Source organism: Lipomyces chichibuensis, assembly GCF_038497645.1.
Source record: "Lipomyces chichibuensis strain CBS 12929 unplaced genomic scaffold V1513scaffold_6, whole genome shotgun sequence".
NCBI lineage: Eukaryota > Fungi > Ascomycota > Lipomycetes > Lipomycetales > Lipomycetaceae > Lipomyces > Lipomyces chichibuensis.
In genome coordinates, this window is record NW_027117458.1 from 230,598 (window position 1) to 243,242 (window position 12,645).

Sequence of the window (12,645 nt, forward strand, 5' to 3'; positions counted from 1 at the left end):
AATTTAAAGCTGTAAACGCGTAACTTCGGTGCAATTAAATGCAGGGGTGTGGAGAACGCATCGGGCGAAAGAACCAACAGCAGTCACCTAAAATCTACAATTACAAAAATAGATGACATTATGACAATATGGATTTGGTGAGTCCTTCTCCAGGTTCTCGGCCCAAAAGGTATATGTAGCCCCGCGCCCCGCAATGAGCCGACAGCCGAAGGCATCGCGATGGCTCGGACATTCGAAACGACATCAGTCTGTAAGTCGAAGTGTCATCCACACCAATATATGATGCTGAGCAAGTCGCACGAAATCAGTACTATTTGATGGTATAGAAGTTCGTTGCAATGTCTTCACACACTGCTATCGTGTCGTTTGCACCACTGCGCTCATCGCTTGTTAACCTTCCGCCGTCTGTAACGCGGCTATTAGGAAATTCGTACGTGGTATGTCTCGCTCATCTGGGCATATTGTTGGAATCGAAGTGCTAATTATGGATAATGTTAGCCGGCACAAAATGTAATTGTTGAGATCACAGCAACTAGCAGGGATGGTAGTAGTTCAAAGGGGTATGCGGGTTGGACTGGATTTTCGTCCACGAAGCATGATTTCAAATCGGGTTCAAATTTTGTGGAGATTGATCCGTTGTTCGCTAAGAGCCTTAACATTTCCGAGGGTACAAAGGTATATAGGTTTTGGTGTGTACTCATAGGACACGCAAACGCTGATCATCTAACAGGCATCGCTGAACTTTCATGTCAGTCCACCTGCAGCGAATACAATCTTTTTGGAACCAGCTACTCCTAGTGACTGGGACACGGTGGAGCTTCACGCTCAATTTCTTGAGATGAATATGCTTGCACAGATCCGTGCAGTATCGTTTAATCAGCCGCTAACGATCCATCTATCGTCAGCGACCACCGCCACGCTTGTATTGTCTAAAATTGAGCCGCCTTTGAAAGATGGGTTTAAATTCGCGAAGATAGCACCCAATGCGGAAGTTATTGTTGCTCCAAAAGTGAAGAAGCCGGTTGCTTCGGCGAACGGTACTCCGTCGAAGAAAAAGAATTTCGCAGGAAGTGTGAGAAAGACATCAGATACATCGTCAAACTATGTATTGCTGAAGGCAGTCACGTTACCACATTCCTACTTTGACGACGATATAGGTTTCGCGTCCGAGAATTCTCGGGCTAATTCAAAATTGTCGATTTACGTCGATTCAGAAGCTGTGTATTCAGTCGTTAAGAGTTCGCAGCACGCGATGGTGAGTGTCGTCAAGCCCTCAATGCTGAAACAGCCCGCACCAGCACCGACTCCAGATGGCGAAGTGCCAGGAAATGAGCAACACCGAGCAGCTATCAAGGTCGCGGTGGACGTTGTATTGTCCGATGCGATACCAGTGGGATATGTAGGGCTGTCGCCGCGACTCGGTGTGGCCCTTGGGGTCCCCAGTTCTATTTCTACAATCGTAAAGATTGAGCAAGCATCAAAGCCATTGTCACGATATACTAGGAAATTATTTGTCATTCCGTTTGCCGATGCGGCTAAGAGTGATCGCAACCAGATTAGAATCGGTGGTTGCCCTGAAGATAGAGTGAGCAATAACGAACTACGAGAACTACTGGAATATCTGGGGGTTCTGAGTTCACCTATAAGCAACAATCTAAGGCTTCCAAATGTTCCAAACACTATACTCAATTTTGGTGGCATGATTGAATTCGAACAATCTGACGGATGGATATTGCCGCCATATACCAATATCACAATCGAGTTGAAGAATGAAGTAGTTTTTGATGTTGACATCGAAGTACAAGATGAACTGGCAGAGAATCAGAACTTATGTGGAGTGACAGATAGCTTATGCATGATTTCAAAAGCCGTCCGGCGTGGTTCTGGTGTTCTGCTTACCGGCGCGAGTGGATCTGGAAAAAGTGCCATGTTGGAAAGGATAAGGCATGAACTGAGTGAAGACTTGATATGTATGATATTTTCACATGAACTGTTGTTTCGTATGTGCTCACTTTCTGACCCTGTGCAGACAACTTTCGCGTCTCATGCTCAGACTTCGCAGAGGAACGCGTACCTGTCGTAAAGGATGCTATACAAAAATGGTTCGCCGAAGCGTCATGGTATTCACCTAGTGTTGTTATCTTTGAAGACATTAACAAGCTTATGCCGGCGGAAATGGAGGTAGGCAATACCAACTCATCGAAAATATAAAGGCTAATAGGTATAGCATATGGACTCTACCAGGACACGACAGCTAGCCGAAGTATTCATCCAAGCTGCAAAAGCTACAACCGACTTTCGAAGCACTTCGTTACTCGCGACGGCCAGTTCAAAGGAAGCTGTACACAGCCTGCTTGTCACCAGCCACATTTTTGATGAGGGGCTGCATCTGAAAGCGCCAGATAAATCTATTCGGAAGCAGATAATCGCTGAATCATTGCGTCGTCAGGGCATCTCTGACTTGGCAAGGATAGACGTCTTGGAAGTTGCCGATAATACCGAGGGCTTCTTTCCAGGCGATATCATGACGCTTTCTGAACGTGTGAAACACGAAGCTTTGATCAGAACATTAGACGGTGATGGGACCGTCGATATTGCGCTACAACAACATGACTTTGATCATGCACTGAAAGATTTTGTGCCCGCCAGTTTGCGAGGAGTTAATTTGCAAAAGTCCACAGTTGCATGGAAAGACATAGGAGGTAGTTCTGTTATATCAATTCCAAAAATACGAGAAATTACTAACATGCAATACAGGTCTCAAAGAAACCAAGCAAGTGCTTCTTGAAACACTCGAGTGGCCAACGAAATACGCACCCATATTCGCAAACTGTCCTCTTCGACTTCGGTCCGGGTTACTATTGTACGGATACCCTGGCTGTGGCAAGACTTTTCTCGCATCAGCAGTTGCGCATGAATGCGGACTAAATTTCATATCCATCAAAGGTCCAGAGATTTTAAACAAATACATTGGTGCCAGTGAGAAGTCAGTTCGCGACTTGTTTGAGCGGGCGCAGGCGGCGAAGCCGTGCGTCCTTTTTTTCGACGAATTTGACTCCATAGCACCCAAACGGTACGCCGAAAAGTATGTAGTGTTTCTAGCTCAATTGCTAATGTATTATTGAATTCTAGTGGTCACGACAGCACGGGAGTTACGGACAGAGTAGTGAACCAAATGCTAACCCAGATGGACGGCGCGGAAGGTCTTGACGGCGTCTACGTTCTAGCGGCAACAAGTCGTCCTGACCTAATCGACTCTGCGCTTTTGCGTCCTGGGCGGATCGATAAAACTCTTTTATGCGACATGCCGTCCGTCGAGGACAGGCTTGACATCATACAAGCGATGTCACGCAAAATGGAACTAGCGGAAGACATCGAATTGGACGATATTGCTCATAAGACCGAAGGTTTTTCCGGGGCTGATTTACAGGCGTTGATGTATAATGCGCATTTGGCGGCCATTCACGAGATTGTGGACGAGAGGCACAGTAGCAGTGAAACCTCGACAGTGTCCGACAAGAGTCTGAATTTGGAGTATTTTCAATTGCTGCTGGAATTTGACAAAAAGAACGTCGACGGCACGAATGAGGGTAAACTTGATATGTTTGCGTCATATAAAGTACGTGGTTGGGGCTAATTGCTTCCAAAGATATTTCTTACTAATGGCCAATAGCTTGATTCACTGCTCAACAAAAGCTCTGCATCACAGGTTCCAGGAGCAGCAAATTCGAATATAGGTCAACACGTGACCAAAAATGTCGCTATTAAGCCTCACCATATGGCCAAATCGCTCGCAAGCACTAGACCCAGTATCTCTGTAAAAGAACGGGAACGACTTGCGGCGATCTATCACGAATTCATATTTAGTAGGAGTGGCGACATGCCCTCAGGAACCGCGAGTACCGACGTCGGCGGCCGCGCAACATTGATGTAGTAAATAGTATTTTTGGCTTGTATATAGAGATTGTTGCATTGCTTATGTGCATGTAATGTTATTAAAAATTAGAAGGTGGAAAATTATCAACAATCTCGAAATTCAATACTTATGCACAATAGAGCAATGACCCCACAATCGCAACAAAGTCCGACATAAAATGCTCTCAAATACGCACACAATATACACAAAACAGATCTAGCAAAACAACGCAGAATAAACGTATATAATACAGGCACGAGATCGGTTTTTTTTCGGCGGTACATGTCTACCAGACTTTGCTTCGTCAAAATGCATATAGTCTAGTGATCATATAGCCTGCATGAGGATGTAAATATAATTTGGAATCCGCCTTAGCGAATCCAAGTCAACCCGCCATTTGTCGGCAATTCTCCGTAATATCAAAATGATTTTTTAGTTTCGGGTGTCAAGCTCGATAACTTTAGAGACATCAGGCGTCAAATCGGTTCCTTCGGTCGCAGACTCGGAGAACGCAGCCGAAATCTCTGAAGCGTCGGTGTCCCGTGTTATTCGTGGTTCAAGGACAGCGTCACCGTCGTCGATAGTGCCGACGAGGTCAGATCCATTAGCTGCGCCAGATGGTGACAACAGAGTAGTATCATCCGCTTCGGCATCGCCGGTCGGCTCTTTTTCGGCTTTCGGTGAGATCTCTTTGAGGACCTTAAGCATCTTTTTGCGGGTGGTTTCGACGAGGTCGTCGAGGTCTTCGCTTGAAAGACTTTCAGTAGTGACAGGATCGAGGACTTGGATGTCGATTGTTCCGGCTTGGAAAATGCGCTTGCGGATGTTGAACACGTGCGAGTAGTTTGAAATCACGACGGGGATAATTGGGAAGCCTGACTGTATAGCGAGATGGAAGGCTCCACGCTTGAACTTCAGTACGTCTGGTTCGGTGAAATATGACCTTGTGCCTTCCTGTAACGAAGTCAGTATGGGCAACGTCGAAATGAAAAGAATACAACGGACAGGAAAGATAAAGACAGATTGCTTATTCTTCTTCATGGCATTAATGGCACCATCAAGAGCCTTGATAGCCTTTCCTCTGTTCTGGCGGTCAATGAAAACAGCACCGCTGATCATCACTATCTTCATGTTAGTACGGCTAAGGCGAAGGGTCCGAAGAACATACTGAACCATCCCAAAAATGGGACATATTTCAAACTACTCTTCGCAGTCACACTGCAGTACTTTGGAAATATCTAAACGCCGGTCAGCATCGAATGTTAAAAATAAATATCCGCTAGCATCATACCCGGCCTAATAAAAGAACATCTAATTCACTCTGATGGTTCGCGATAAGAATAGCTGGTCTCGTCTTTCTCAAAATCTCTTCGTTCTTGATATCGATCTTGAGACCAATAAGAGGGCACGTCAGCGTACTAAAAGCCCTTCCGGCCGTCCACTGACTCAACCCTTTCTTGCCAATCAGCGACAACAAAATTGACGCAAAGAAACCATACGAGGCACATGTGCACATGCTCAGAAAGCATAGCAGGAACTTGCCATAAAATTGTAGCGGCCTGTAGATGAGACCGAGGATGTTCAAACTCATCGTGAATGCGATTACGATACCGAGACCTGAAAGGACGACGTCACTGGCGGCCATGCCAACGCTGCCGAATTGGAATGAGTTGAAAGGAGTGTAGTAGGGCCACGGTGGAGGTTCTGGAATATCAAAGCAGACGATGCAGGCTTAGATAGTGACGTCGAGATTTGTTGGCTTGTGATCCGACTAATTCGACCTTAATTCTGGAAATCAAATCAGTACCGTTGTATTTGAAAACATGCTAAATTCTTTCTTGAATTCCTCCAAATTCTGGACAAGAAATACAAGAGGGACTATAAGATCAGTTCGCGACCTATTTATCGGCTTATCCCCACACTCGTCAGGGACCACCCGAATCCACCCGTTTTATCGCACGAACTCCACCAGCAAAAAAAGCACTTACCAATGCTTCCACTTCTCCCAAGGTCTAGCACAAATAATAATAATAAAAATTCCTAATAAAAATTCCCAAGTTTCGGGGCACTCCGGATTGATATTTCAGTCCCGTGCGGTTGCCAAAACAGAACGAGCGATTTATGTTGGGAAGTCTCGTCAGGACAATCGGTTGTAGGTAAACAAGCGTTTATTCACACCCGCCTTACGTCTCCATCAACAATCTTTTGTCCGACATATGTGCTACTCTCTGTCGATCTTCCTACCAACTACGAGACTGACCTGTCACTTTTTCTACTGCTCACACATTGGGTCAACAGATTTAGATCGGATAACCCGGTCCGAATGAGTTGCAGGCTCATCACGGGCAGTGTTGGGGTTGGGACGAACTTCGCAAGATGTCGTCAGCCAGTGTAGGGCCCCGTGGCCACGCATGTGCAAGTCAAGCCCCTGTGGGTTAGGCTCATTTATCGTTCCTTTTGCGACTCGTTGTATCAATCGCTCCGTATAATTTTTGCGGACGACGATAGTATCGTATTGAAAAAGAATTCTATTTATTAAGCCCACAAGCACCTCAATGCAAAACAAGAGACAAAAATGCCAAACCCGCTCCGTCCGCAACAACATATCTCGCCCTATCGTACGTACTAACAACGTCTCTTTCAATACTTAGTATAAACTTTTGCAACCGATTTAGCTATTCCAAAGCAAAGCGCTGCATGTAATCGTACAATCTCAATATACACATATCCGTTATTTAGACATCTGGGCTTCCCATCAACTAACCATCACTTATCATCAGTCTCTAAACCTTCAATAGCTTCTTTAATGACATGGCTGGCCTTTGGATCCAAATTCAACGCCGCAGTGAAGTACTTTATCGCATTCTGCTTGTCGCCTTGAACTTTATACAATCTTCCGAGCAAATAATGCACGCTCGATTCATCCGGCGCCAAGTTCTGCACGATCTGTAGCTCTTCAAGACAAGCCTGATAACGCCGCATGCTCATCAGTAATCGGGCTTTCTTGAATCGCGGTAATGCACTTGTGGATTGTAATCCGCATGCGATATCATACTGCTCAAGCGCATCGTCGAACCGGTACAATTTCTCGAGCACCATACCAATACAACAAATCAGCACTGCATTGCCAGGGTTTATCATCGCCGCTTGCCTGAAATGCTGTTCGGCAAGGTCGAACTTCCCCGTTTTGAGAAACACCATGCCGATACCGTACCAAGCGTTATAGTGCCTCCACTCAGCTCGCATCGCATGTCTAAACGCGTTCTGCGCCGATTCGTATTCCTCATTCGCAACGTGTTCGTGGCCCTGTAGCGTATACGCGTACGCAAATGTCGGATCGAGATATGCCGCTCGCCGGAAACATTTCAGCGCCTGATCGTGTTCCTTTTGCAAACTGAACGAATTCCCAATCGCGATCCACGTTTGGGGTGAGTTCCGGTCAATGTCAGCTAGCTCGTGCGCCAGGAAACTCAGCTCGACGTCCCGTCTTAAATGCCACAGTAATGTTGAATAAACTTCCATATCATCCAACCGCATCGGATCGACCGCCCGCAACCGTTTAAATGTCACTTCAGACTCTTTATACCTGACTATTTCAAAATACGCACGTCCGAGTTTACTCAGCACCCACGGGGACTCCTTCTGCTGCTCCGAGATTGACATTAACGCCTGCAGTGCACTCTTGCATTCATATTTTGACAAGGCAAAGGAAGCTGTCGCGAGCGTCTGATAAAGCGATAGCATGCACATTTCCGCTGTCACCCTCTCGTTATCGTCCGGGGCAATCTTAATAGGATGCGCCTCCTCTTGCGCTAATTTCATGCCATTACCATTGCTATTGTTGTTATTGTCGTCGCCTGCGCTACCAGATTTGGTGGCTTTAAGTAGCCCAGACCGTAATCTTCCTCGTATTGCTGACGGCGATGCTAACGGTGCGTTTGGCCCGGCATTCGTAGCACGGGCCAAGCCTGATAATCGTGACACCGGCGTTTGTGCAGGTGCAGCCGTAGTTGGCGTGTAATTGCTACTACTTACTAACCGTGAACTGCGTCGCGTCGGTGCTTCCGTGCCCTGGCGTCTCAAGTCCGCCGCACCTGCAGTAGCAGCCGAGGTCGTTCGCGACGATCCAAGCCGTCTAGGCGCATCCGGAGCATGTAACCTCGACCTCGACCGCGCCGGTCGCGCAAACTCCGCCGGCGTATTCGCGGCAGGCGTAACTGTGGTTCCTAGCATCGACACGTCATGATCATTTCCCCCGGCCGTAGGTGTCTGCTCGCCACCTACACCATGAAATCGTGTCGAAAAAATTGAATTATCCGCGCGAAACTTGAATGGCTGTACTCCAGAATCTGTAACGGGTATATCTTGCGCAACGGAGATGCCTCCTGGCACGACGAAATTTCCAGTTGGCGCGCCAGTGTCAATAAACGGGTCTTGATTCTGAGAATTCTCAATGCCTGTGAGATCGTCCGCGTTATCCAGCCAAGTTGCACGCGCTTCTTTCATTGCCGGCGTAACCAAGAAGATATTATTCACCTTGATATTAACGCCTACACAGAATTAGTTTAAGCCTTATTTATCTTCGTCGAGAGTATGCGCACCAAGTTTACACAAACCATCGAATGCTTCCCACAAAAAAGGATTCGCGCTCAACGCCGCAGTGTAGTTATCGGCCGCTTCTTTAGTATCCCCGAATAGCCTGTACAAATGTCCCAACAAGCACTCGACCGAGGCCAAATCCGGGAGCGCCTGGCGGTCGGTATCGCTATGACTATCTATGCCACCAATTAGCACATCCTCAACACTAAAAATACAGAACGGAAGCTGCGTACATATATTACACGTCTTGGGAAATAGCGCCCGACACCGTTCCAAAACGCGGTATCCGAGTCTATATTTGCCCAACTTCAAACAACACAGCGCATAAACATACGCACACCCAATATGCCGCTTCTCCTCAGTAACGTGCATTGCGACTTTATATCTCTGCGCACGGTAGTTGCATAAAGCGAGCAAATGCACATTGTCGAGATCGGACGGGTCTTCAGCTACAAGTCTTTCTGCAGCAAAGAGAGCAGTGTCGTCAAGTGCGTTGTCGAGAGCGTGCCATATTGTTTTGCGAAATTGCGCGGTTAGGAAAGGTGAGATTGTCATATTTTTATTGGTGTGCTCGTGCGAAAGTGCTGAATGATGTGCAGCGATGGCTACATCAAAAGTCGTACCGCAGACTGGAATCAAACGCCTAATATCCGGAGAGGTGGTCGAACTGAATCGTCGATGTATTTTTCAAATCCGCGTCTACCGGTATAGCAAAGTGCCCGTTAAACGCACATGCGGTAGCGCGCTTTATCGTTTCCGAATTACAAATACCACAGCTTCTTCGTTGCAGCTGATTCTGCCGTCCACGCACGATCAAAATATCACTGATCCACAACACCGATTCTAAACATCGCGAGAATCATTAGCCCCATACATCCCTCATAATCACAGCTCTAAATAAAAAAAGAAATCTTTTTAAACGTTGAAATCAAGAGACTCGGATACTCACCCCGATTATCTTGTAATTCGGTTAAGTGGAAAATAATTGCATATGTCGGTTTGTAAACAGCTCACCCACCTCGCAATGGGGCTCTCGCAGACAGTTTACCCAGTCAGCCGACGCCGCGCAGACCTGTGCCAAAAACAATAAATGGAACTTTATGCCGTAAATGTAGCAAGCAATAGCACAAAAAGCGGGGTTAGGGTCATAGAAGGTAGACATGGCGAACGACAAATTACGTATGTTTTCTCTTAAGATTGTGGAATTTCAGGCAAGCGGAAAATGAACAAATAACAAATATTGTGTGTTTTACTGTTTCAAATGTGGTATATTATTTACAAGCTCCATCGAAAACCACATTGGAGCTCACACCCACCCACTACTCAAAAAAAAAAAAACCCAAATCCCGAGCAAACCCGAAACCTTCCTTTGTACAAACGAATCCCAAGAGTAGTAGAAATTTAAACTGTAATAACAAAGAAAGAAAGACCCGCCATAGAGTACATGCATACATATATTGCCCAATAATAAATAAAAAAAAGTCCCGTTTATAACCTAGCAGCTTCCGATATCGGATATTTTGAGTGCTATTTTTATTTAATCCATCATACCGAAAGTAGCAACCCAACGACAAAAACCACACTCCTGTGTAAAATAGATCCCATGATGTCAACCGAAGAATACTGTACAACGAAAATGTACTCGAAGATACTGTTAATATTAGTGTGCACCGTTTGGAATGATCATTCAAGACTCTTGAGTATCTGCTACATAATATAAACCTGATTATATTGTAGAAGGAATAGCAGATCTATCGCTTGCTGACAGTGACCGGTGGGCTATAGCTGCCGTCGCCGCGGCAGCGGCTGCCGCTTCTTTGTTAAGCGTCGGTAACCGTCGTCGCCGCGCGTTGATGAACCAGTTGCTGATTTGATTCATGGTGAGACCAGTTTGCTGCATGAACATGGTCTTCTCTTCCTCGGTTGGATAGGGATGCTGCACGTGTGCGTTAAGCCAGTTGCGTAAAATATCAGTGACGTGTTTCGGCAAATTCCCCCGTCGCTTCTTCTGCACATGAGTGGATGACTGGTGGTGGTGGTGTGTGTTGTGTCGACCAGAGACGGTATGGACAGACAAATGCTGCTGATGCTGTCGGTGTATTAAGTCAGATGTGGATGTAGGACCGAACGCGGCCGCCTGGAGATATGCAGCGTCGGGAGCGTAGCTAGTAGCCGCAGTGTAATATCCACCGGCAGACGGAGGCGGCGAGTAGTTATTGACAGAGTTCCGCTTGGGACCATACATGTCATTGAATCGACTATGATACTGTTGATACTCTTCTACTCCAGGGCCAGAGCCAGAGTAGAATATCGATGAACGCGGTTGATATTCGATCGGCGACATGCCTGATGATACAGAGGAAGCCGACGACATGGACGATCCCGCTGATGATATTGACGACGCGGACGACACTGAAAATGACTTTTGCGGGATCGATCCGCTTGTGAGAGAGTAGCTGTATAGACTCTCTTGTGGTGATAACGACGCGCCTCGATATAGACCGTCTGAACCTGCACTTTCAGCGTAAACCAAAGGCGACGCGTTACCAGCCGCGGCGACTTCGTATTCATGTGGGTATGCTGGTCGCGAAGCCGCGGGCATATGGGACGGAGACTCAGAGGAACGCGCGGAGAGGAACTCTGGCAGGACTTCCTGCAGCGAGGGGAGCTGTGTTGCAGGCGAGATAGTGGTGGTAGACATTATGTACAGAGTGCGTTGGCTAATTGCAGTTTATTCAGTTGTCGTGGATCACAAGTGGCGTGAACGATTACTTTAATACAGAAGTTAGTGAGTTGTCAATTAATTTATATAATACAAAAACAAATGAAAATGATTTGGGCTCCACAAGAGATGTAGATGTTAAAAAGTGGGTTATGAATAAGAGAGACTTACAGGAATCTGGATCTGATATAATGACCGCGATGGTATGAAGACAAAACTGGAACAGATAAAATCAAGGCGGCGCTGGACGATATTATAATATGTGTGCCAGGTTTGGTTTGGACGTGCTGAGGCCTAAAAACCGGCGGTTGGGAGAGCGAGAGAGAGAGCGGGAGCGTCGACGCATACTTGGCGACCGCACCAAATTATTAGAAAAGCAGGTACGGATGTTATGTGGGTAAACGTATAAGTACGAGTAATTATACACGGTACGCTGGATATTTAAACACACAACGGCGCGTTGAGCCAGTCCCATCAGCCCCGTACCCTATCAGTACCATGTTATTATCGCATTTGTGCCTGCACGCGTCAGGTACCGGACGAATACAACAACATTTTACCCGGCCTAGTCTTGATCGTATCTGGCTAGTCTCTAAAGGGACCGCATTACTAACGGGTAACCCGAACCCGAACCCGAACCCATTGATCAATGAGATTAGGCGATGTGCCACAAAAATGTCCGGGCACTTAATGACTGTGTTCCTACCTTGTCCCCGTGACAGTTGACACTGACAGTATGACGTTTGTACTGGCAGTATCGACCACACTCAGCATCCAGTATGGCATATTATAACAATAGTGCTATATAGGAACTATGCAAAGAGTGGGAACCATCTGGTTCGGTTCCCCCACGCGGCACTGGTATATATATACGAACGATGGGGATTGTTCCTGGATCGTGCTTGCTTGGGTATCTGGTTGCCAGATTCGACCACGCGCGTCGAGGAGTAGCGGCTCGTCCGATGTGACTGCAGCCCTGCCTCGGTCACTAATTACGTCATAGTTTATCTATGCCGCCATTCCCGCCCATACTCCTTCTAGCCTCCCGATCTGCCTGACGTGGCTAAGCGGTAATAATGATGACTAGTGTGTAGTATCGATTGCATCATCATTCGTATTTTGAATTTCTATTGGTTATAGTATCGACTCTTCAGCGCAGATGTTACTTTGTCAAAACCAATTTCGATCTCCTCCCCCGGCTTATACCACACAGCGATGGTGCACCGCATAGACTTTTCATAAACACGGTGTACACCAACCAAACAGCCACCACCTCCGAACTGTCTGGGAGCAACGTTGTAGCTTGCATATCCCAGTTCATGCAGTCTCAATCACAATTAATTCCATTTGTCTCGGTTTTCCAACGTAAAACAAGCACGTCATATCCGTCGGTCTGTCACATATCCCA

At 46.6% G+C, this 12,645-nt stretch overlaps 4 protein-coding genes across 4 annotated transcripts; 1 reads left to right on the forward strand and 3 right to left on the reverse strand.

Annotated features, from left to right (window-relative positions):
• The first annotated feature begins 210 nt into the window (after positions 1-210).
• Positions 211-4,041, forward strand: V1513DRAFT_411156 (P-loop containing nucleoside triphosphate hydrolase protein). The gene is made up of 8 exons (XM_066895725.1): positions 211-437; positions 499-675; positions 731-1,970; positions 2,030-2,181; positions 2,228-2,702; positions 2,758-3,073; positions 3,133-3,619; positions 3,674-4,041. Exons 1-8 carry the CDS (start codon positions 339-341, stop codon positions 3,932-3,934), a joined length of 3,207 nt encoding a protein of 1,068 aa, XP_066755039.1. The 5' UTR covers positions 211-338; the 3' UTR covers positions 3,935-4,041.
• V1513DRAFT_272286 (uncharacterized protein) lies at positions 3,993-5,972 on the reverse strand. The gene is made up of 5 exons (XM_066894554.1): positions 5,901-5,972; positions 5,208-5,704; positions 5,085-5,154; positions 4,922-5,037; positions 3,993-4,870 (listed from the first exon to the last, which is right to left on the reverse strand). Exons 2-5 carry the CDS (start codon positions 5,559-5,561, stop codon positions 4,349-4,351), a joined length of 1,062 nt encoding a protein of 353 aa, XP_066755040.1. The 5' UTR covers positions 5,562-5,704; positions 5,901-5,972; the 3' UTR covers positions 3,993-4,348.
• A 629-nt stretch (positions 5,973-6,601) lies between these two features.
• On the reverse strand, positions 6,602-9,224 carry V1513DRAFT_272207 (uncharacterized protein). The gene is made up of 3 exons (XM_066894553.1): positions 8,749-9,224; positions 8,518-8,691; positions 6,602-8,466 (listed from the first exon to the last, which is right to left on the reverse strand). The coding sequence occupies exons 1-3, from the start codon at positions 9,068-9,070 to the stop codon at positions 6,683-6,685; spliced, it is 2,280 nt and encodes a 759-aa protein (XP_066755041.1). The 5' UTR covers positions 9,071-9,224; the 3' UTR covers positions 6,602-6,682.
• Positions 9,225-10,241: 1,017 nt separating this feature from the next.
• On the reverse strand, positions 10,242-11,216 carry V1513DRAFT_430102 (homeobox KN domain-containing protein; the record flags this gene model as incomplete). The annotated part of the gene is made up of 1 exon (XM_066896339.1): positions 10,242-11,216. The coding sequence occupies one exon, from the start codon at positions 11,214-11,216 to the stop codon at positions 10,242-10,244; it is 975 nt and encodes a 324-aa protein (XP_066755042.1).
• Positions 11,217-12,645: the final 1,429 nt, after the last annotated feature.

Coding starts and splice junctions, on each gene's coding strand:
- V1513DRAFT_272286 (XM_066894554.1), bottom strand. CDS start 5,561: ATGGCCGCCAGTGACGTCGTCCTTTCAGGTCTCGGTATCGTAATCGCA. Junction 5,038..5,084: donor CCCATTTTTGGGATGGTTCA/GTATGTTCTTCG, acceptor ACATGAAGATAG/TGATGATCAGCGGTGCTGTT. Junction 4,871..4,921: donor AATCTGTCTTTATCTTTCCT/GTCCGTTGTATT, acceptor ACTTCGTTACAG/GAAGGCACAAGGTCATATTT.
- V1513DRAFT_272207 (XM_066894553.1), bottom strand. CDS start 9,070: ATGACAATCTCACCTTTCCTAACCGCGCAATTTCGCAAAACAATATGG. Junction 8,692..8,748: donor TCCCAAGACGTGTAATATAT/GTACGCAGCTTC, acceptor TTGGTGGCATAG/ATAGTCATAGCGATACCGAC. Junction 8,467..8,517: donor CGATGGTTTGTGTAAACTTG/GTGCGCATACTC, acceptor AATTCTGTGTAG/GCGTTAATATCAAGGTGAAT.
- V1513DRAFT_411156 (XM_066895725.1), top strand. CDS start 339: ATGTCTTCACACACTGCTATCGTGTCGTTTGCACCACTGCGCTCATCG. Junction 676..730: donor ACATTTCCGAGGGTACAAAG/GTATATAGGTTT, acceptor ATCATCTAACAG/GCATCGCTGAACTTTCATGT. Junction 3,620..3,673: donor ATATGTTTGCGTCATATAAA/GTACGTGGTTGG, acceptor AATGGCCAATAG/CTTGATTCACTGCTCAACAA.